General features: G+C 42.9%; 4 protein-coding genes across 7 annotated transcripts; 3 read left to right on the top strand and 1 right to left on the bottom strand.

Moving 5' to 3' along the window:
- The first annotated feature begins 1,100 nt into the window (after positions 1 to 1,100).
- Positions 1,101 to 6,874, top strand: mcm5 (minichromosome maintenance complex component 5). Its single transcript, XM_076265309.1, has 16 exons — positions 1,101 to 1,402; positions 1,636 to 1,762; positions 1,862 to 1,990; positions 2,202 to 2,374; positions 2,781 to 2,936; positions 3,154 to 3,323; positions 3,469 to 3,640; positions 3,771 to 3,882; positions 4,025 to 4,168; positions 4,356 to 4,421; positions 4,520 to 4,696; positions 4,891 to 5,003; positions 5,231 to 5,359; positions 5,597 to 5,739; positions 5,974 to 6,101; positions 6,356 to 6,874. Exons 1-16 carry the CDS (start codon positions 1,230 to 1,232, stop codon positions 6,455 to 6,457), a joined length of 2,214 nt encoding a protein of 737 aa, XP_076121424.1. The 5' UTR covers positions 1,101 to 1,229; the 3' UTR covers positions 6,458 to 6,874.
- A 37-nt stretch (positions 6,875 to 6,911) lies between these two features.
- Positions 6,912 to 9,672, bottom strand: hmox1a (heme oxygenase 1a). Of its 2 annotated transcripts, XM_076265313.1 has the most exons (7): positions 9,600 to 9,672; positions 9,465 to 9,513; positions 8,888 to 8,999; positions 8,379 to 8,594; positions 7,992 to 8,264; positions 7,491 to 7,536; positions 6,912 to 7,347 (listed from the first exon to the last, which is right to left on the bottom strand). In XM_076265313.1, exons 2-7 carry the CDS (start codon positions 9,509 to 9,511, stop codon positions 7,226 to 7,228), a joined length of 816 nt encoding a protein of 271 aa, XP_076121428.1. In that variant the 5' UTR covers positions 9,512 to 9,513; positions 9,600 to 9,672; the 3' UTR covers positions 6,912 to 7,225. The 2 variants fall into 2 exon arrangements, with proteins under 2 accessions (XP_076121428.1, XP_076121429.1); XM_076265314.1 differs by having other exon boundaries at positions 9,465 to 9,665.
- A 795-nt stretch (positions 9,673 to 10,467) lies between these two features.
- On the top strand, positions 10,468 to 15,805 carry foxred2 (FAD-dependent oxidoreductase domain containing 2). 3 transcript variants are annotated; one of them, XM_076265310.1, is made up of 10 exons: positions 10,468 to 10,594; positions 11,045 to 11,267; positions 11,419 to 11,724; positions 12,128 to 12,379; positions 12,728 to 13,066; positions 13,209 to 13,375; positions 13,657 to 13,822; positions 14,327 to 14,553; positions 15,017 to 15,187; positions 15,335 to 15,805. In XM_076265310.1, exons 2-10 carry the CDS (start codon positions 11,050 to 11,052, stop codon positions 15,568 to 15,570), a joined length of 2,082 nt encoding a protein of 693 aa, XP_076121425.1. In that variant the 5' UTR covers positions 10,468 to 10,594; positions 11,045 to 11,049; the 3' UTR covers positions 15,571 to 15,805. The 3 variants fall into 3 exon arrangements, with proteins under 3 accessions (XP_076121425.1, XP_076121426.1, XP_076121427.1); XM_076265311.1 differs by having other exon boundaries at positions 13,666 to 13,822; XM_076265312.1 differs by having other exon boundaries at positions 15,017 to 15,206; positions 15,335 to 15,401.
- Positions 15,806 to 16,214: 409 nt separating this feature from the next.
- Positions 16,215 to 19,998, top strand: ankrd54 (ankyrin repeat domain 54). Its single transcript, XM_076265315.1, has 8 exons — positions 16,215 to 16,794; positions 17,130 to 17,177; positions 17,276 to 17,374; positions 17,609 to 17,680; positions 17,955 to 18,002; positions 18,253 to 18,377; positions 18,563 to 18,670; positions 19,207 to 19,998. Exons 1-8 carry the CDS (start codon positions 16,431 to 16,433, stop codon positions 19,273 to 19,275), a joined length of 933 nt encoding a protein of 310 aa, XP_076121430.1. The 5' UTR covers positions 16,215 to 16,430; the 3' UTR covers positions 19,276 to 19,998.
- Positions 19,999 to 20,108: the final 110 nt, after the last annotated feature.

The raw sequence follows: 20,108 nt of genomic DNA on the forward strand, positions 1-20,108 counted from the left end.
CTTTTTTTTTTCGAGCAACAGAGAACGCGTTTTTTAACCTTGGCCTGATTCTCTCTGAATGGTAGAATGTTATGCACAGTACTGTTTGCAGGAAAAAACACATTTTTTGGTTTCAGCTCTAAACCAAGTGCCAAATTCTGAACTGTTTTTTTTTTTTGGTTAAAATGCTCTGAACAGTTCAAATGGTGGTTTGTGTGCAGGAACGGAGCCAGTTCTTCCACCTCTGTCGGTGGAAAAGGGCTCAGAGTGACTCAAGACTGGATGGTTCTGTGGGGCCCCTCGGGCATATGACTTTTGGAGGCACCCCCCACCCCAAAAATCCCATTCAAGCACAAAGGGGCCTCATGCAAGTGTTTTAGGGCCTATAGGACCTGAGTGAACTGGTGCTTTACGGAGGAACCTTTTGGACTCTCAGATCACACTCTAAACGCCAAGGGACCAGCTGTGCTCTAATACAACCCTTGTGGTCTGAGCTAGATCTTTTTTTTTATAATATCTCTCAAATTTCACATCCACACACAGCTATACTGCCCTCTGCACTGACAATGCCCTGTATCATCAGAAATACAAATGGCAACTGTGAACAAAGAAGATAAATGGCAAAACTAGGCTATTCCAGTGCAATCCCCCACACTTCAGGAGCAGATATAGAAGGGATACAGTTTTTATACAAAAGGACAGCTAATCTTTTTTCTTCGTTTAGTAGGTTATGCTGTGAAATGGTATAAATCCATTGAATTATTCCATCTTCATTGACCCAGGCGTTTGCATGCTTTCATTAACAAAGACTTTATCTTTCATTAGAACTATTTTGCCAGGATACGATAAAGCCAGTAAACAAACCAAGACAATTTTGTCGTTGTCGTTGACCGTGATGGGAATTTTAAGGATACTTTGATTCTATTTTGACCACGACGATAGATCTTTCGCTGGAAACCAGCCGGTAACACAGAATTCGCGCCAACAAGCCGCTCAAGCGCCTCCCTTTAGTCACGTGTCACCATTCCCGCGAGTTGGTCGTGTTGTATAAGCCAATGAAAATATCAGGAGGGGAAGAAGGCAGTGTCCAAATGAATAGTGACGCAAAGTTTTGCCGCGAAAGTTACAAAGCGTGGTGGGTATTGTTTGCAGGAGGATACACGGACCACATACGGAGTGGAAATATTCAACATTTATCACAACCAAAACGATTTTTACTGTAGGGTACCGCCTGAATCAACCTGAACAAGATGTCCGGATTTGACAACCCAGGAATCTACTTCAGCGATAGTTTCGGCGGTGGCGGCGACTCACTTGCAGATGAGGGAACAGTGAAAAGGAGTCATATTAAGAAAAGATTTCGCGAATTTCTTAGACAGTTTCGTGTTGGTACTGATCGCACTGGATTCACATACAAATACAGGTGAGTCAATATAAAATTGTACCTGCAAGTCGGCTTACCCACCGAATTACTAAAGAGAACATTAGCAGATCAGAAATAATGCTAACGTTAGCTAGCCTACCTTATCGTTTTGGTAGATTATGTCACCTGTACTGCCATAATCCACAATCAAAATTAAAGATCTATTTCAGGTTGATGTTTGTTTGTTTGTTTGTAACGTGTAAATCTCCAATCTATTGTTTTGATCACTCTAGAGATGAGTTGAAGAGGCACTACACTCTGGGGGAGTACTGGGTGGAAGTTGAAATGGAGGATCTTGCCAGCTTTGATGAAGACCTTTCTGACTGCTTGCACAAGCTCCCCACAGATAATTTGCCACTGGTAATGAGTTAACTATTTTGGAAGCATGGCATTGGCATTAACTCGTCCACATCCCGTGTTTGGATTGGTATGTGCTAACGTTTGCATTCATTGTCACAGCTGGAGGAGGCTGCCAAAGAAGTTGCCGACGAGGTGACTCGCCCTCGTCCCGTAGAGGAGGAGACACTGCAGGACATCCAGGTCATGCTGAAGAGCGACGCTCACCCTTCCAACATTCGCAACCTGAAGGTATGGGTCACACTTGTTCATCATTCAATTGCCCACTCACTTCAATGTTTTTCTGTGCAGATTTCTGTTCTTCAGATATGTTACAGTTTATTAGCTGTGATGTGTCAGTTTAGTAAAGGAATGAAATTACTGTACAGTAATGTTAGATATCATTGATGCAGGTTACCACCCCTGAGCTACACCTGATCTCTTATTGCATTTCCCCCTACAGTCAGAGCAGGTGTCCCGTCTGGTGAAGATCCCTGGCATCATTATCTCCTCCACGGCGGTGCGGGCCAAGGCTACCCGCGTGTGTCTGCAGTGCCGTGGCTGCCGCTCGGTCATCAGCAACATCCCCATCCCCCCTGGCCTGCAGGGCTATGCCCTACCCCGCAAGTGCAACAAGTTAGTATTTTGTTGTGTGTGTTCAGAGTTTTATGGAGAGATCTATTTAAAGTTTGCAATTTGTTTTGTAAGGTGTTCCGTAATGCAGCTGTATCTGAATGAAACGTGTTGCAGATTATGAGCTGTGATGTGTCAGTTTAGTAAAGGGATGACATCTTTGATACATTTTTTTTTTTTTTTTTTTAAGTATATTTTTTGGGCTTTTTATGCCTTTAATTAGATAGGATAGTGGAGATTGACAGGAAGTGAGTGGGAGAGAGAGTCGGGGTGGGATCTGGAAAGGACCACGGGGCGGGAATCGAAACCGGGGCACCGGCGTACGGTGCAGGTGCCCCAGCCAGTCGCACCACTGCTGGGGCCTTTGATACTGTTTTTAATCAGTTTAATCTTTTATACCGTCCCGCAGTGAGCAAGCAGGCCGCATGAAGTGTCCAGTGGATCCCTATTTCATTATTCCCGACCGATGCTTGTGTGTGGACTTCCAAACCTTGCGGCTGCAGGAGTCCCCTGATGCTGTCCCTCACGGAGAGATGCCCAGACACATGCAGCTGTACTGCGACAGGTATATGACTAGGGCATACTAAGAAAAACCACCCACCCATTTATTTATGAACGCTGGATGGAGTAGGGGAAAGGTTCTTTGGACTCGTATAGCTCAACTGGAAGAACTGAATGAAAGAATTTCTTACAGTGTCCAGTGGTGTCCAGTTTGTGTTCATAGCTGGGTGTGTGGGTGTAAGCTAGCATGAGTCACCAAATCTGTCCCTTTCTCTCCTCAGGTATCTGTGTGACCGTGTGGTGCCAGGGAACAGGGTGACCATCATGGGCATCTACTCTATCAAGAAGGGTGCAGCCACCAAGACCAAAGGGCGTGACAAGTTAGCAGCGGTGGGCATCCGCACGTCCTATCTTCGTGTGGTGGGTATCCAGGTGGACACAGAGGGAGCAGGTGAGTGGGCTGGAGGTTAAAAGATAAATCTTACAGTAGTTTTTATGCATACTGTAGACATTGAGTTAATAATCACCTGTAAATGGAACCAAATCCACTAGTCACTCTTTTGAACTCATTAATTCCTGCTCTCTTCCTCTTCCAGGACGTGGAGCTGCTGGCTCAGTCACCCCTCAAGAGGAAGAGGAGCTTCGTGCCCTGGCTGCCTCCCCGGATATCTATTCTTCCCTCTCCCGCTCCATCGCTCCCTCTATCTATGGCAGTGATGACATGAAGAAAGCCATCGCCTGCCTGCTGTTCGGAGGCTCCAGGAAGAGGTGTGTAGGGAGAATGGGATGCCTTATCTGATTTTGTCACAGTTAAATGTTGCCTTTTCACTTAGGATGTGCTTTTCTCTTTGTGTAATATCAATTTCAAAACTGGTTCTTTAAATGTTTTTAAACACAGGCTTCCAGACGGACTCACTCGCAGAGGTGACATCAACCTGTTGATGTTGGGAGATCCAGGAACAGCCAAGTCTCAGCTGTTGAAGTTTGTGGAAAGGTGCTCACCTATTGGGGTAAGGCACTGTCATTTGTTTTTAATATTAGCAAATATTAAACAGCAGCAATTGTAACTACCTAAATGTTATGTAGTTGTGGTCTTGCAATGTGATCGGTAGGAGCGGTGTTTTTATTGTCCTGTATTTCTGCTTGTCTCAGGTGTACACCTCAGGGAAAGGTAGCAGTGCAGCTGGTCTGACCGCTTCGGTCCTACGTGACCCCCACACACGTGGGTTCATCATGGAGGGAGGGGCCATGGTGCTGGCGGATGGTGGTGTGGTGTGCATCGACGAGTTTGACAAGGTGAGGATGCTGTTGTTTTTCCATGTGAACCTGTCTGGTGCATTGAGGGTCAAGAAGAATCATTTTTAAATAAGTCCTTGCCTGGAACTAAAATTTGTATGAAATCTCTTTAATGAATACTGCTGAGGGGCTCCCTCCCTTGACTGGTTCAGTTGATACCATCTAAGCAATGTAACCTTTTATCTAGATGAGGGAAGATGACAGAGTTGCCATCCATGAAGCTATGGAGCAGCAGACCATCTCCATTGCAAAGGTACACGAAATGCTACTATGTGTAACACCCTCACCACTGGAATATGTTAGAGGTAGTGTTTCTCACTGTGTAATATTGGTCTCTGTTACCCATCCCAGGCTGGCATCACCACCACCCTGAACTCCCGCTGCTCCGTGCTGGCAGCTGCCAACTCAGTGTTCGGTCGCTGGGATGACACCAAGGGCGAAGACAACATCGACTTCATGCCCACCATCCTGTCCCGTTTCGACATGATCTTCATAGTCAAAGACCATCACGACCATGAGAGGGACATGGTCAGTGAGCTTGGCTGGCGTTTTTTGATTGTTTGAGCTATAATTTGAGCTATAATTTTTTTTGCTGTTTAACTTAAAACCATTTAAATCAACCCACTTTTAAAACCCACATGTTTTTTGCCAATGGATGGTCATGCTAAACTGCTGTGCAGGTGGCATGTGTGCTAAGTGTGTGTGTGCTGCTCTGTGTTCAGACTCTGGCCCGTCACGTGATGAATGTCCACCTAAGTGCCCAGACCCAGACAGAGGGTGTGGAGGGCGAGGTGCCTCTGGCCACACTGAAGAAATACATTGGCTATGTCAGAGTGTGAGTTACAGTCCGTTTTATCACATTAATCGAAATTGAATTTATCACCACTTATCTGATCTCAATACTTTTGGTTTAAAATGGCATGTTTTGGGAATGTAAAGTTTTAGTTTTATCATGTGGTGTTGATGCAGTGATCTGAAATCACCCAGCAATTACATTTATTTATTTATTTATTTATTTATTTATTTATTTGTTTATTTTGTGCACGTGTTCCCTCTAACCAGGAAATGTGGCCCACGCCTGTCTGCAGTAGCGGCAGAGAAGCTGAAGAACCGCTATGTGGTCATGAGGAGTGGGGCCAGGGACCACGAGCGTGAGAGTGACAAGCGGGCATCCATCCCCATCACAGTCAGGTAAGCCACACCTGGCCCCTCAGCCATTCTTACATTTGCATTCAGAGCCACTTTTACAAACTAGCAAAATATGTTGTGTAATTATAATACTAGTGTCTACAATATATATTTATAGAAATATTACTTGAAATGCAGTGATGTCTAGATCTGTTACTATTGCCACTGTTGGACTAGAAGTAACCAAAGTGCAGTTCAGGGTCGACTGTAATTGCTGTGGTGCACTATTGCCCCCTGCAGGCAGTTGGAGGCAGTGGTGCGCATTGCAGAGTCTCTGGCCAAAATGAAACTACAAGCTGTGGCTGGAGAAGAGGAGGTGGACGAGGCCCTCCGCCTATTCCAGGTGTCAACACTAGATGCCGCCCACTCTGGAAGCCTCTCAGGTATGTGTGTGTGTGTGTGTGGTCAACATTTTTGTTTTTCAGTTATCTTTTTAATCTCTTATGTTATGAGATGAACTACACACATACATTTACAGTGAGGTGTTGTCTTTTGTTTTCAGCCAGTTCTGAATCCTTTGAAGCAAATATAGGAATTTGAAATAATGTCACACATTTGCTGCATAAATGCATGTCATTCGGCTGTGGTGTTTACTGTGCTTGCTTCCGTGTCGGCAGGTGTGGAGGGCTTCACCTCTCAGGAGGACCAGGAAATGCTCTCTCGCATCGAGAAGCAGATGAAGCGCCGCTTTGCCATCGGCTCCCAAGTGTCTGAGCACAGCATCGTCCAGGACTTCACCAAACAGGTGTGTGTTATTGCATGTACTCTAGCACACACGTTCCTTGATTCCTTGAATTTCCCCTTGGGGATCAATAAAGTATCTATCTATCTCTCTATGCTAGCGTATTGCATGAATGGTTTGTTAGCGTGGTAACATTATCTCTGGGCAAAGTAATGCTTCTTTGCTATTGAAAGAAAATGTTGTTCTACAAGGTACCCTTGTCCTCACCTATTAACTTGACCTTTTTGCCTCTTTGTCTTCCCCCTGGGCCTCTGCAGAAGTACCCGGAGCATGCGATCTTAAAGGTGCTGCACCTCATGCTAAGGAGGGGAGAGCTTCAGCACCGCATGCAGAGGAAGGTTCTCTACAGAGTCAAGTAGAGCTGCTCTACGACTCCATAAAGATTCTGAGGCGTCTTTGAGACGGAGGGAAAGACAGGCTTATGATTCCTATTGTGACTTGTTGGACCATATGCTGTGAGGGAGTACATGGTAACGCATGTAATCCTTCATATCTGTTTGTAAATAGACTAGAAAAGGGGTATTGCTCTTGTTATCCTAAATGGGATACAATTCTGAAACAAATATTTGACTCCTGTCAAAAAAAGTCAAGGTGCAAGTTTGAGCATTTGCCAACTCATTTTGCTCCAAGATAACAATATTTGGGTGAAAGTACTTTTCTTGTATGGAGAAAGCACAGCACTAGATATTAAACTGTATGAATGATGAAAGATGGCTTCATGTTTTGTATTTCTTAGCAAAAAAGTAAAATCTAAATAAAAGTTATTGTTAAAGCTTTGTCAATTTCTATTTAAATGATAACAGTGCATCAAAATGCTGTTTCAGTTTTATTGACTTAAGAGTTAGTTTTAAAATTAAGAATATTTATATTCAGAATTTACAAGTTTATATACAGTTACAAATGTACAGTTGATATGTTTACATACTTCATGTATCAGCAGTGGATGTTGGTAGTGGTCTAACTATGTACTATTGGGTTAATAGCATGAGGGGAAAATGGCATACTGGAATCACACAGCATATAATTATACAATTACTTTGTGTTAACTTGCCTTAAGGATGTGCAACAAATATATTCAAAGCAATGCCAGCACAAAAGTATATGGTAGACACATTCAGCACAGACACTCAAAATGCATACATTCCCATGCCAATTGTTGCCAAGGCAACACATACACCCGCGGTGAACTGTAAGACAGGATTGTACAGAGTCTTTTGATTGGCGGTTGTAGACGTGTCCTTCAACACATCTGAAAAAATAGAGTAACCATGGGATCATATTAAATCAATTGGGTAAATTCATGAGGCTATATTCAAAGTGCTGATAATTATTTAAAAAAAAGATTTTCAAGATTTTCATGGGGAGAAATATGAAGAGAACTAGAAATCATACCTGTGCCCTTGGTGAGACTCAACATTTTCTGAAGGTCATCAAACATCTGATGAAGGAAAAAAAAAACCACCAGCAAACCCAGATTAATGCCTGATCAGTGATTCCTCCAAAATGAAGGCCACTTTGGGTCATATATTCTGGTACATGCTTGCATAGACATTTATGATTCCTCTTTTCCCTTCCTATTTGGCATCATTGCATATGTCAGAAAATAGGCAAGAAATTGTTCTGCCAGTAGGCTACGCTCCTACATCTTTCCTGCCATTGTTTGCTGATGTACTGAAATGCCCTGTTCAAGTTCATGCAAGTTCATCTGCCCTGTTCAAGCCCTCTGGGTTGAGCTGGAATACTATGAAGTGTGGAGAGAATGAGTTTGTTGCTAGGCAGCTAAAACAGCCTCTTCCCACACCCACGAGTAAGTTCACTTCCAGAGAACCGGGCCCCTGCGGTGAGAGCTCAACGTTGGAACTGAAACTGCAATTGGTTGTCTGTTCCGCTCACCTCAATGTTGGCCTCGAAGGCCAGGACGGCCTCGTTCAGCAGCTCCTGTCGCTCCTCTTTGGTCAGCTCGATGCTGTTCATGCGGCTGCGGTAGAGCTGCTTGAAGCGGTTGGGGCTCGGCACACCCGGGAAGGAAAAAAAGGACAGGCCCTCCTGATTGCTCAGCCCCAGAGACTTTTGGGTAATGCGCCCCAAGACCTGACCACCGGACAGGTCACCCAGGTAGCGGGTGTATGCGTGGGCCACCAGGAGTCTAGGATTCTGTTTACCAATCTATTGGAAAAAATAATACTACAGTTTTGATGCCAGTTTTAGGTAATGGGAAGGTAGGTAAATAAATACTCTTTAGGTCCTTTAACATTTTAAAATGCCTATACTGCTGCATACCTCTCTGAGCCTCTGGACATATCTTTGTGTTGCAGCAGGCACAGTTATCCTTTTGCGCCAGTGTGGGCCAAAGAAGTGCTCCAGATCCTCCTCCAGAGCCTCCAGTCGACCCAGCTCCTGGGGAAAGTAGATGGGAACCACACTCGGGTGGGAGGCACTCCTGTCCAGCTCATCCTCCAGCGCACGATAGACCTCATACAAGGAGCAGAGCAGAAGCTGCAGACAAATGGCGAAATCATTTTTCCTTTAGTGTTGGGTAAATAGAAGCATTCTTTGTTGGTACCTGGACAAGTAATTATCTGGTTTACTATCATGTTATCACATCTGAGGGTGTAACATCTCTGCCTTTTTCAGTTTTTTTTCTGTTGAGATTGTTTGTGAGATTGACCCATTGTGGCATAATTAACATAACAGCTGAGCATTCATCTGACATGGCATCAGGATAAGTCAAATTGATCCACTTCATTTGTTAACCTCATTAGTATTACAGAGAGCAGGTGTTCACTCACCTGATACTGTGGGAGTGTGATCTCTCCCTTCTGGTAGCTCAGCATCAACTCTGTGTTCTCAGCTCGGATGTGACTGTCTTTGGTCACTGCTTTGATCTGCTCTGACAGGTCACTGCAGAGGGAAAAAAAACAGAAACTTTCAACATCAACTTTACTGGTAGCCTACAACCAATTTTGCCATGATAGAGTTAAAAAGAAGGTCATTAGAAGTTGGCTAATCAAAAACAAAAAACATATAAAAGAAAATTACATTATTTGAATGATGAATTACAAAACACAGTAATTAGAAAAATTAAGAAAGAGTGGAGGAAATGTGCATTTACATAGACTAATCTACACATACATAGCCAGGACCAGTTTCCCTATCAAGCCTGCTGGACTAAAAGATAATTTCATTACAGATCTCTATTGAGAAAAAGCTTTTAGTGTAGGACCAGGCTCAATGTGCAGGAAACTGGCCCAGGCCTATAGTGGCTATTTTAGTCATCCCTGAGGGGGACATCATACTTTAGCATGGCTGAGCCACGGATGTGAATGAAAAAGCAAAGGCAAAACTGAAGCTTGTGCAGCTCCTTACCTGTCAGTGATTTTGGTGTCATCTCTGCGACTACTCTTCAGCTCCATGTCTGCAACAGATTTTTTTTAATTAAAAGTAGGCCTTGACAAAAGACTAATTATATTCTAATTCATACCAGCATTTATTGTAGCCTGCCTTGAATTGGTGTATCTGTGAAATTAAGTATTCAAGAGCTTCTTCTGTCTTCAGTTTGAGTTCTGAACTAAACTCTTTGGCTCTTAGTGCTCCTTTTATATCCTGACGCTCTGTTGAGAAACAAGAGGAACCGAGATTGTTGACTCATTTCCCATAGCCAACTTGCCTCAGTTTATCATGACCAGGCATATTTTTGTTATGGCGACTCATGCAAAAGTGTACTAGATCGTGACTCAGGGATTAATTATTCCTCCTAATATTAGTGTATCAGCAGTCAGCACAATTAGCTGTTTCTGCATTGTCATTGTCAAAATAGGCTACTTCTAAATCAGTGTTTAAACACAACTGTCCAGGGCTAAAGCTACATCTCCAGTTAGTGTTTAACTGTATAAGTTTATTGAAACTTTTGACCTATCATAGTTTACAGAAGTTAATTTACAAAAACAATCACACTGAAAATTCACTTGGTATGAAGAATTGTAAAGACCTCACCCAACCCAGGTCAAACAATAGGCTATGTTTTTTCTTTCTAACTGAAAATACCTGATATTCCCACAATAAACGAGCAGAAATTGACTTGAAGAAGAAACATTATTTTGGTACCCATTATACAAATTTGAACAATGTTTAATGCTATTATTGCAAGGGTTTCGTTCGAAAACATAATACTACAACGTAGTAGGCCATCTCTTGGGGTGTAAACACAAATAGTAGGCCTAATATAGTAATCATCATAACCTGTTTAAGTTGATTTTATGAAAATAGAGTCTGCACAAAGTAATCGGATGTAGTCACGCCTCTTCTTACATATGACGCCCTCTGATTGGTTATCTGGGTTGACGGCAAGCGGAGTTCTGTGATTTGAGCGGTTCAGTTCCAGCTGTTTCATGCAGTTACAAAAGCGGAATAACATCGGGAAATGTAGGGCTTAGTGGACCTCTCTGACTCATTCATTTCTTGCCTTATCTCTGGATCGGGACCTGTTCCGTCGAAAGGTAAGCAACATAACTGAAGAGTTTTTTGTCTAGAGATATCGCTGTGCTTCGGGAAATTAGCGGGGATAATGATGAGATGCCACCCCAGAGTCCAACATCGGAGTTGGGTGCTGCTCGAAGCACAGCGCGTGGATCCATATCATCAGGGCCCTTTAGCAGGCATCTCGAAATAACATTTTCGCTCTTGTTTTTTTATAAGGATACCTCGTGTGTGTAGGCTATAGAGATCAAATGCTCTCTGTAACATCTTTGGTTAATTGTTTATCTATTTTGTATTTTGTAGTGTAGCCTAAGTGATATCCTATGTATTATGTGGAGTATGTGGTAATCAAATGACTGCTATAGTGAAAACACATTGTAGGCTACAAGATAGGCCTACTGGCCAGTGGTCGGTCCATTTACCTACTTGCATCACCATCTGTGTCCCCTGTCTCCCATGTTTCTCCTTAGATCAGATGGACCTCTTTCCTTTCCTGCCTTTTCTTTTCACACTCATCAGCTGTAACGTTAACCCTAAGGTCCAGTTGGGTCCCAATAGCACCCATCATCACCATGACTACTGCGTTCTGGGGGGTGGACCTGCAGGGCTTCAGATGGGCTACTTCCTGGAGAAACGTGGAAGGGACTACATCATTTTGGAAAGGAACACAGGCCCTGGGAGCTTTTTCAATGTGTGCGTGGCTTTTGATTTTGCTCTTGCAAAAATGTCATTCAGTGTTTAAAAGAACCTGGTTGTGGGGTCAGTGGTCTGCCATAACATTAGAAGAGCTTTTTTACTTTATTGTGTATTGTAGGCTACACTTACTTTTGCATTATGTTTGTAGATATCCACGTCATAGAAAACTCATCAGCATCAACAAAATTTACACTGGGAGGAGGAACAGAGAGTTCAATCTACGCCATGACTGGAACTCTCTGCTGAGTGACAGGCCAGACTTGCTCTTTCAACGAATCAGTCGTCAACTGTACCCAGAAGCAGATGACTTTCCCCGCTATCTCTCCATGTATGTGAAAGAACTGGGACTTAAGGTGCGGTATGGAGTGGACGTTGGAAAGATACGAGCCACTGATCTAAGCAGTAAAAGAGGGTACATCCTGACTGATCAGCACGGATCTGTTTACAAATGCAGGTATGTGTGTGTGTAGGTGTGATGTGATTAGTGAAACTTTCTTTTACATTTGTATTTAGTTATTTTAGAGGCTTTTGAACATAGTTGTTGTGAGACAGAAGGAAATCATGCATTTTTGTGCATCAGTGATCGAGTTGTATGGATCATAAACCTAAGGCCATGACCAGTCTAAGGATAGAGATAAAATTCAGTGTAAATCACATAAATTACCTCAGGTGCCATGCTCCCACAATCAGTTATTATGTTATTATGGCTAATTGTGTGTAATGTGCTAACGGTATACTGTATACATTAGATGAGTAAATACATTGCATTGTTTTCTCCTATTTAAACTACCTTTTCCTATTTAAGAGATGAATTGAGAAATGTTTTTGTTCCACATGTTCTTCTCTTTTTTATCCAGTGTTCTGTTGATGTCAACCGGTTTGTGGGTACCTCAGCAGGTGAACTTTGAAGGGTCAGATCTGGTGGAAGGTTATGAGTCAATTCCTGTGGATCCTGAGGAGTACAGGGACCAAGCTATCCTGATCCTTGGCAAGGGCAACGCGGCCTTTGAGACTGCTCAGAGCATCATGGGAAGAGCGAGTCGTGTGCACCTGTACAGCCCAAACCCTGTGAGACTAGCCTGGCAGACGCATTATGTTGGAGACCTGAGGTGAGAACTGAGAGCTTGATTCTGCTCTCTGTTTTGGTGGTATTGGATATGAATTGCTATTGCCATATTTACAATCATGACAGTACATTGTTACAGAGTTTTTATTAAAATGCTATACATACATTCATATTGTGGTTACATAAACTTGAAAAGACTACAACACAAAAGCTGGATTCACAGCATATTTCTTTGACATAATGATATCTAAAGCATGTTCTTCCTATTCCAATTTCTCACATCTTTATTTTCTTGCCTTTTTTTCCAGCATGTTTATGTCAGGCATTTTTCCATGTTTTGCTGAGCACTGATGCTGTGTGTGTGTGTGTGTGTGGCCCATATTCTCTTTAGGGCTGTAAACAATGAGCTGCTGGACACATATCAGCTCAAGTCCCTGGATGGCCTGGTGGAGGGAGGCCTGGAGGACATTGCAATCGTGAGACGAGAGAGAGGGAATGGAGGGAGGAGGTCGGGACAGAGGAAGAAGGCCAGGGCAAAGGAGGGCCAGGGGAGAGGTCAGCTGTACCTCACGCTGGCCGAACTTCTGGATGACAGCTCTAGGAACGGCAGCGCCAAGGTCAAAGCAGAAAACCTGCCGGGTTACCACAACGACAACTTCTCCCTTCGTCAGCCTTATGACCGTGTGATCCGCTGCCTTGGATTCCGCTTCAATTTCTCAATTTTTGATGGGTGAGATTTAATTTTTATATAAAAGCACAAAAGTCCCACTGGTTACATCATTGGAGTGTATTCAAATATAAATCATGCATTGCATAATATCACAACAAAAACATTCTTCAGAATCTATCTCTTTTTTAAATTTAATTTCTAGCTCTGCACGTCCTGTGCACAGTAAAAGTGCCAGAGGGCGGTTACCAGCAGTCACAGCTTGGTACGAGGGCAGGGGAACCCCCAACATGTTTGTGCTGGGGACAGCTGGTCACTCTCTTGACTACCGCATGTCTGCTGGAGGATTTGTGCATGGCTTCCGCTACACAGGTATCTTTCAGACTAAACATTCTGACTCAATCGCTGTTTGTTTTACATCAATAACAAAAAACATTTACATTAATAAATAAGGGGTCATCTACTTACAATGATACATCACTTAATGCCTATAGTTTTGCTTATTTAACTGAGGCATTCTATATGGTAAGAGCACGGTATGGAGGTCAGATTGTTTTCTGTTTACTGTTTGAGCAGGAGTGAAACATTTCAGATTTTCACATTTCACGTTGTTCATTGTACCATACCTCCTCTCTGGTTCTACTGTGTTTCAGTGCGAGCAGTCCACAGAGTTCTAGAGCAACGTTACCATGGCAATGCTTGGCCTGCCACCAAGCTCCCAACCAGTCAGCTGCTCTCTTGGCTGCTGAAAAGGGTTAATGAAGCATCTGGACCATACCAAATGTTTGGAGTGCTAGGGGATGTAGTATTACTGCATGGGTAAGAGGAGGTTGTGAAGGCTCTTTGCATTTCCTGTTAGACTTCCTGTCTTTCAGTAAAATAGTATCACTATTATTAAAAAAACCCTTGAAGACCTAACTCTTCCAAGGATACCTAGTGCTTCTGACAACCTGACACACCTGATGCGCAATTACTATGCACATTCCTCTCTTCCCTCCTCTACCTCCTTCTACCACTTTCTCCTCCTACCACAATTTGACTAGTACTTATAATGTCGGCACTCCTATCCTCTAGTATTGACAGATGCAGTAGTAAATTCTAGTTAAGGTCTCCTCTGCAATGTAGCATGAATGTTATTCTCTTGCTTGTTAAGTCGCTTGGGATAAAAGCGTCTGCTAAATGAATAAATGTAAATGTTGTGTTCAGATGGAAATAATAGGGCTGTCAGTCTCTCAGTGTACAATTAGAGAGATTGTAGGCATGCTGCTTTCATTCAGTATTCACGTAATGGCGATGTGTCTTTGGCTTCTTCTCTCTGATAAGATCTTACTGCGAGTATCTGGAGGAGTTCCCTGTTCAGGCCCTGTCACAGCTGCCCACTCTCTCAGGTCATCGGGTCCCAGAGAAGGGCCTGCTGGTTCTGGTCCTGCAGTATGGTCTGAACCACACAGACACCCTGGGGCCAAACCGGGCAGAGTCCGAGTGGACACGGGCCTGGAGGTCCAGCTTCCTTCACCCGGTTCTGTATTACTACGACACACTACCCACTGGTGAGCTTAAGCGAAGGCGGGACAGACATTCCTCAGACCTGCTTTATGCTAATGTAACAAGGATTCAGGCTTAAATTAATTCTGTTATTTGAAACTGCTTGTACTTTGATATACGTAATCTAGGATTTCTGTCATTCCTTTTTGAGGGCTAGACTGCCTATGATCATATTTCACAGTTTTAAACGGATTTCAGAGGTTTGTAGAACATTAAGGATTATGCATCTGTTACCTTGAGATAAACCCTACTCATAGCTCCCTGCACTGTGATTTAGTGTAACCAATTTTCCCATGTTGAAGGATTGTAGACAGGAACTTCTTTTGGGAAGACTAACAGTACACATGCTGACAACTGCAAACACTTTTATAAAACACTTATAACTTATACCACTTTATAAACAATTATAAATGACTGAATATAAATTAATACATTAAAATATTTTTAATTCCTTCACACCATTTATAGAGAAGGACATGCGCCTGCGTCCTATCGGCTGGCCACTACCACGGCCCAAGGCAATACACCACATGATCGAGGACTTCCTGACAGAGTGGGACCAGCCAATCTCTCACAGCCAGCCACTGCGGCGCTTCCTAGAGAACTGTTTCCAAAGGGACCTGCGGACATTCTATGCAGGTCTGATCATGCTGGCCTGGTATAATGCCATTCTTCACACTAAGGATGTTCAACTGGGTTTTATTGTATAATATGCATCATTTGTGTTCTGCATTTTTTCTGTATTTTTCCTTTTGTGACTGTTGTGCTCTACATTTTCTCCCCCAGAATCCTGTTTCCGATTCTCTCTGACAAGCCAGAAGCCTCCTCTCTTCTGTCGGCAGGGCTACCTCAAAAAGCAGGGGATTGTGGGCAATCGGCAATTATGGCAACATGCACGTGATGCTGGGCTTATGCCTGACCTCCAGGACACTGAGGTTCTGAGAGAGAACCCACAACTTCCTCAGTCCTTACCACACACTGAAGCAGCAGTCACATCTGCAATGAACTTTGATGGCCTTTGATTTATGTCCAGATAAAACCAAAGATCTGGGACAAGTCTTGAATCTCCTCTACCTCCTTTATTTCCCTTTTTCCTCTAAGAGGGTGAATGTTTACATTGTAAGATGCATTTTGTGTATGTTACATTATAGCCTGTTATATGACTGTTGATATGGGCAAAAATATATAATTATTGGTACTTTTTGTTTTTAAAATGTATAATGTTAAAATGTTTTCAGCATAATCCAAAGCTCCTCCAGCATCAGTCACTATTAAACTTTATTTAAGGTTTATCAGAAGTCACACTAAAGACTTGCATAATGTCTACTGATTATAGCATAGGCCTAAAACATGAATACGGTTAATATATCTTTGAATGCATAGGCCAACTCCAATTCTACATACTGGACGACTGGATTGTTAATAGGAGTCACGAAATATGTGTATGTGGAGCAAATTTCTGTCCATGATCATGTCGCCCCAAATGTTCAGTACAGGGTCGCATGCGTCACCCGTGCATGCTCCCGTGTCATTGGGAAATGATATGAGTATCGTTAGATTCCATTGGTTCCTCTCGTGCTATGTCTACAATGAAGTTCTTTATTGGGCGGAAGCGCTCATGTGAAACAGACGACATGTTGGATCGTACTGCAAAAGACAACCCTTGTAATTGCATTCAAATATTTGAGCCGAAATGGCACGAGAGATGTAGTTGTTTCCTCATTCGCAACTGTTGGTATACGCCAACTGTGTGCAGTCAGACGAAAGATGCTTGTTCAAGCGTGTTGAAAATTGCTGTCACCAAATGCATTTAACGTGAGATCATCTACAATACACGCTCGTTATTGTAGAACAGCGACTAGATTTAACAAATGTCCTGAAGATGGACGGGTGGAGTCCAATTGTTGCAACCTTTTCCGACGACGAGCGGTCAAGCTCTGAAGGCGAGTATACAATCGGAACTGGACAATCTAAAGACACTGAAAAAGGACAGAATGAGAAGGGGGTAGACGAGGGAGCTACCACCGGATTTGGTATCACTGGTTTTGGGGACAAATCACTGAGGCTGAATCGGACTGGATCGACAGCCGAGCAAGAACTCCGCTACTTGCACTTGCTTTGGGAACCAGGTCGAGCTGGCGCTTCAACGGGAGTCGGAAGCAAAGCGGGGAAAGTGACAGGGAGCAGAGCCAGACGCCATATCAGAGTCCGGCGGAATGTGGGGCCAATAGGGAAAGATGTATATGGTAAGTTAAGACTTGCTTATTGCTGAATTTCTACTGCTGTCCTGAGTAGCGGATGTCACAATCATAATGTCATGTGCACATAAATGCATTGTAATAAACAAGCCTTTTAAAAGTCGTAGCTTTATTTTGTTAAACATGTTGCTGTTGACCGAATTCGGCCTTATATTAGCTAGGTTAATGCTAATGATTCCACTGGTTACTGCGACCAGAGGACATTTAAGCACATAACAAAGAGCAATCAGTGGTTCATGCAAAACATGGCCCGTCATAATCGTGGCCAGAGCGTTTTGCCAGCACCACTTGTCTAACCTAATCTCTGTCATCACTTTCCTCAGCTGTGAGGAGGCTCAGAGAAGCTGCAAATGGAAATGACATAGACACAGGTGAGAGACCAAATTTAAATTGTTTGTGTGATGGTAGTATGTCTCTATGAAATACCAGTAATGCTTGTATAACCACTTATTTTACATATGTCAACCAGTGCGTCGGCTTCTGGAGGAAGACATTGATCCCTGTGCAGCAGATGACAAGGGTAGAACAGCCTTACATTTCTCTTCCTGTAATGGAAATGAGACTATTGGTAAGTGTAGCAGTATACATACCTTTTGGAGTATGTCTTTGCTTGCACTAAGCTGGCAACAGTGTTAATGTATTTTGGGTGAGGAACAATGGGAAGATGGAGAAAGCATAAATATGTCTTAGCCTGATATTTTACACTTCTGGTTTATTGTGTAAAAATGTGGTGAATGTTTGGTTGACTTGGATAATAAGAGGGGGAAAAAATACTTTTCTTTTTATCTGTTGGGTGGTTCAGTCCAGCTGCTGTTGAGCTATGGGGCAGACCCAAACCAGAGGGATAGCCTTGGAAACACCCCACTACACCTGGGTAAGCTAAACAGACATTTGAAGAGGCACAAGTGTATGTGTGTGTGTGTGTGTGTGTGTGTGTGTGTTGTAATGTAAAGCTTGCAGAGATTTTAATGTTGTCTTGGGAAATTAATACTCACTCACATGCTGCAATGCCAATGCTGCCATGGCATTTGTTATTATTTGTTAATAGCAACTAGTACCACACTATGACTGGAGCAGTTATGTTGGGTGTATGTGTGTTTGTGTGTGAGGTCTGATCAGAAATTGCCTGAATATAACTGTCTTCACAGCGGCCTGTACCAATCACGTGCCTGTCATCACGACTTTGCTGAGGGGAGGTGAGAAGTGAAGCGCACAAGAGTAGTCATTTATTCATTCCTTTAGTCATTTCTAAGATAAATGAGACCTTATATAAGATGTTATCTGAGTGTTGCTGTGGAACACAACTATATTGCAGAGCAATGCAGCACTTTTGGAAAGGCACTTTGATATCAAAGTTTTGACCATTACATTTATTAGTCATTTATTGTGATACACTGGGTAGCAGAGAGCAATCATAACACTTAACCAAGTGAATGTGCTTTCTAGGCGCCCGTGTGGATGCGCTGGACCGAGCTGGACGGACCCCGCTGCATTTAGCGCGCTCTAAACTCAACATCTTACAAGATGGAGACTCACGGAGTTTGGAGACACTACGAGGGGAAGTGACACAGGTGAAGCACATTTGCTGACTCAACCTTCCAGAGGTCTGGAGCAATCTCGTGTCAGGTCTATTGTATGAGGTGGTCGTCAAGTGATCATAATACATTTTATTGTCCCTCACCAAGTAGAGTAAGATGCTGCAGGCTCAGTGCTTGACTCTAACCAACATTAATAACATAACACCACCTCTGTGCAGATCATTCAGATGCTGAGGGAGTACTTGAACGTGATGGGACAAAGCGAGGACAGAGAGAGGCTTGAACACATCTCAACACAACTGCAGCATACTCGCACTAAGGAACAGGTATCTCTCCTCCTCCAGTTGGTTGCTACCCCACTCTGTTTGGGGTCACATAAAGATGTACTTGCGTTTTCCATGTAACCATGACTTTGAATTGGAAATACAGCAACTGAAATAATAGCTATATCTTCAAAATTGTTGGTGGCTCTCTTGCTGACAGGCACAGACAGAGATGCAAGCTCATCAAGGCAATTTAATCCAACCTTGTGAACACTTTCCCCACTCCCATTACAGTAGCTTAAAATCTGCTTAAAATAGGTGAATGAGTTGAATGGAAACCTAGCTTATCACAGGAAATATTTTCAAGAAACCTCTTCCTGTGTCGTAATCTCCGTCTTCCTTTGTGATTTTCACAACAGAATAACTACTTTTGCGTTAGTAGGCTATTATAACTTTCTTTTCATATGTTTAGGAAAATGCTGTAAATGCCGTAATTGTTTGTTGCTAGATCATCTCTAGGAACACAAAGTCAGGATTAACAAAGTATTACAGTATTCATAAATAATACAAATCATCCTTTCTCTCTTTTTTTCTCTAAGGTGGATGAGGTGACGGACCTGTTGGCAAACTTCACATCACTCAGTCTACAGAATTTAGGTGATAGGTAGAAAAGGTCACCAAGTGGAGAACATTGGTACGATGTGGTGTGTGTGTGTGTGTGTGTGCGCGCCAGCATCTCTGATTGAGACAACTTTGACATTGTTGACCATTTTAAAATTATATAATTTTTATATACTGGAGTCACATTGCCTCCATTTTTTGGCCAAATGTTCCCTAGATCAGTGGTTCTTAACTGGTGGGTCGGGACCCAAAAGTGGGCCGCAGAACCATTCTGGGTGGGTCGTGGAGCTTGTGGTTAAAAAAAAAGAAATCACCCATTTCAAATAGACTTAAATTGAGACGAAATGGTGCAGAATCCACAGTGTGCGATGTTCACAATTGCTGGAACATGAGTGAAAATGCCTCATAATAAAGTACACAAGACAGACCTAAGTACTTTAAGGTGATATCAGTAGTTGGAGACTTCACAAATGTAATGCCAAACAGCATGTTCCAAACAAATAGGCCTACAGGCACTTCGCCTTTCTTAGCATGTAGCTCACCAAATCTGTTGTCTTGAACGCTATAAAATATATATGGGTCGTGACTTCATGAACATGGGAAATTGTGGGTCCCAAAGCCAGACCAGTTAAGAACCACTGCCCTAGATCACTTCTCAACATCCTGTTTCACTGTCTCAACATCTGTGTTGCCTTTTTTTTCTGTTGCCTTGAGTCTTTTGTACATGGATGTTACAATGAAGTGAACACTGAATAAAAAAACTGAAAAGAAAGGCGTTTGGTGTTTTCCTTTGAAACGTTATGCTGCAATTTTAAGTGCGTTTAAGTTTCTTTGTTGCTTTGCATGCATCCTGTTTAACAGGATGTGTAATGTCATATTT

The sequence above is a fragment of the Alosa pseudoharengus genome, unplaced genomic scaffold (assembly GCF_046254945.1).
Source record: "Alosa pseudoharengus isolate Yale_2024_CS ecotype anadromous, Long Island Sound unplaced genomic scaffold, YU_APseudo_1.1 YU_APseudo_1.1_scf_4, whole genome shotgun sequence".
Lineage (NCBI taxonomy): Eukaryota > Metazoa > Chordata > Actinopteri > Clupeiformes > Clupeidae > Alosa > Alosa pseudoharengus.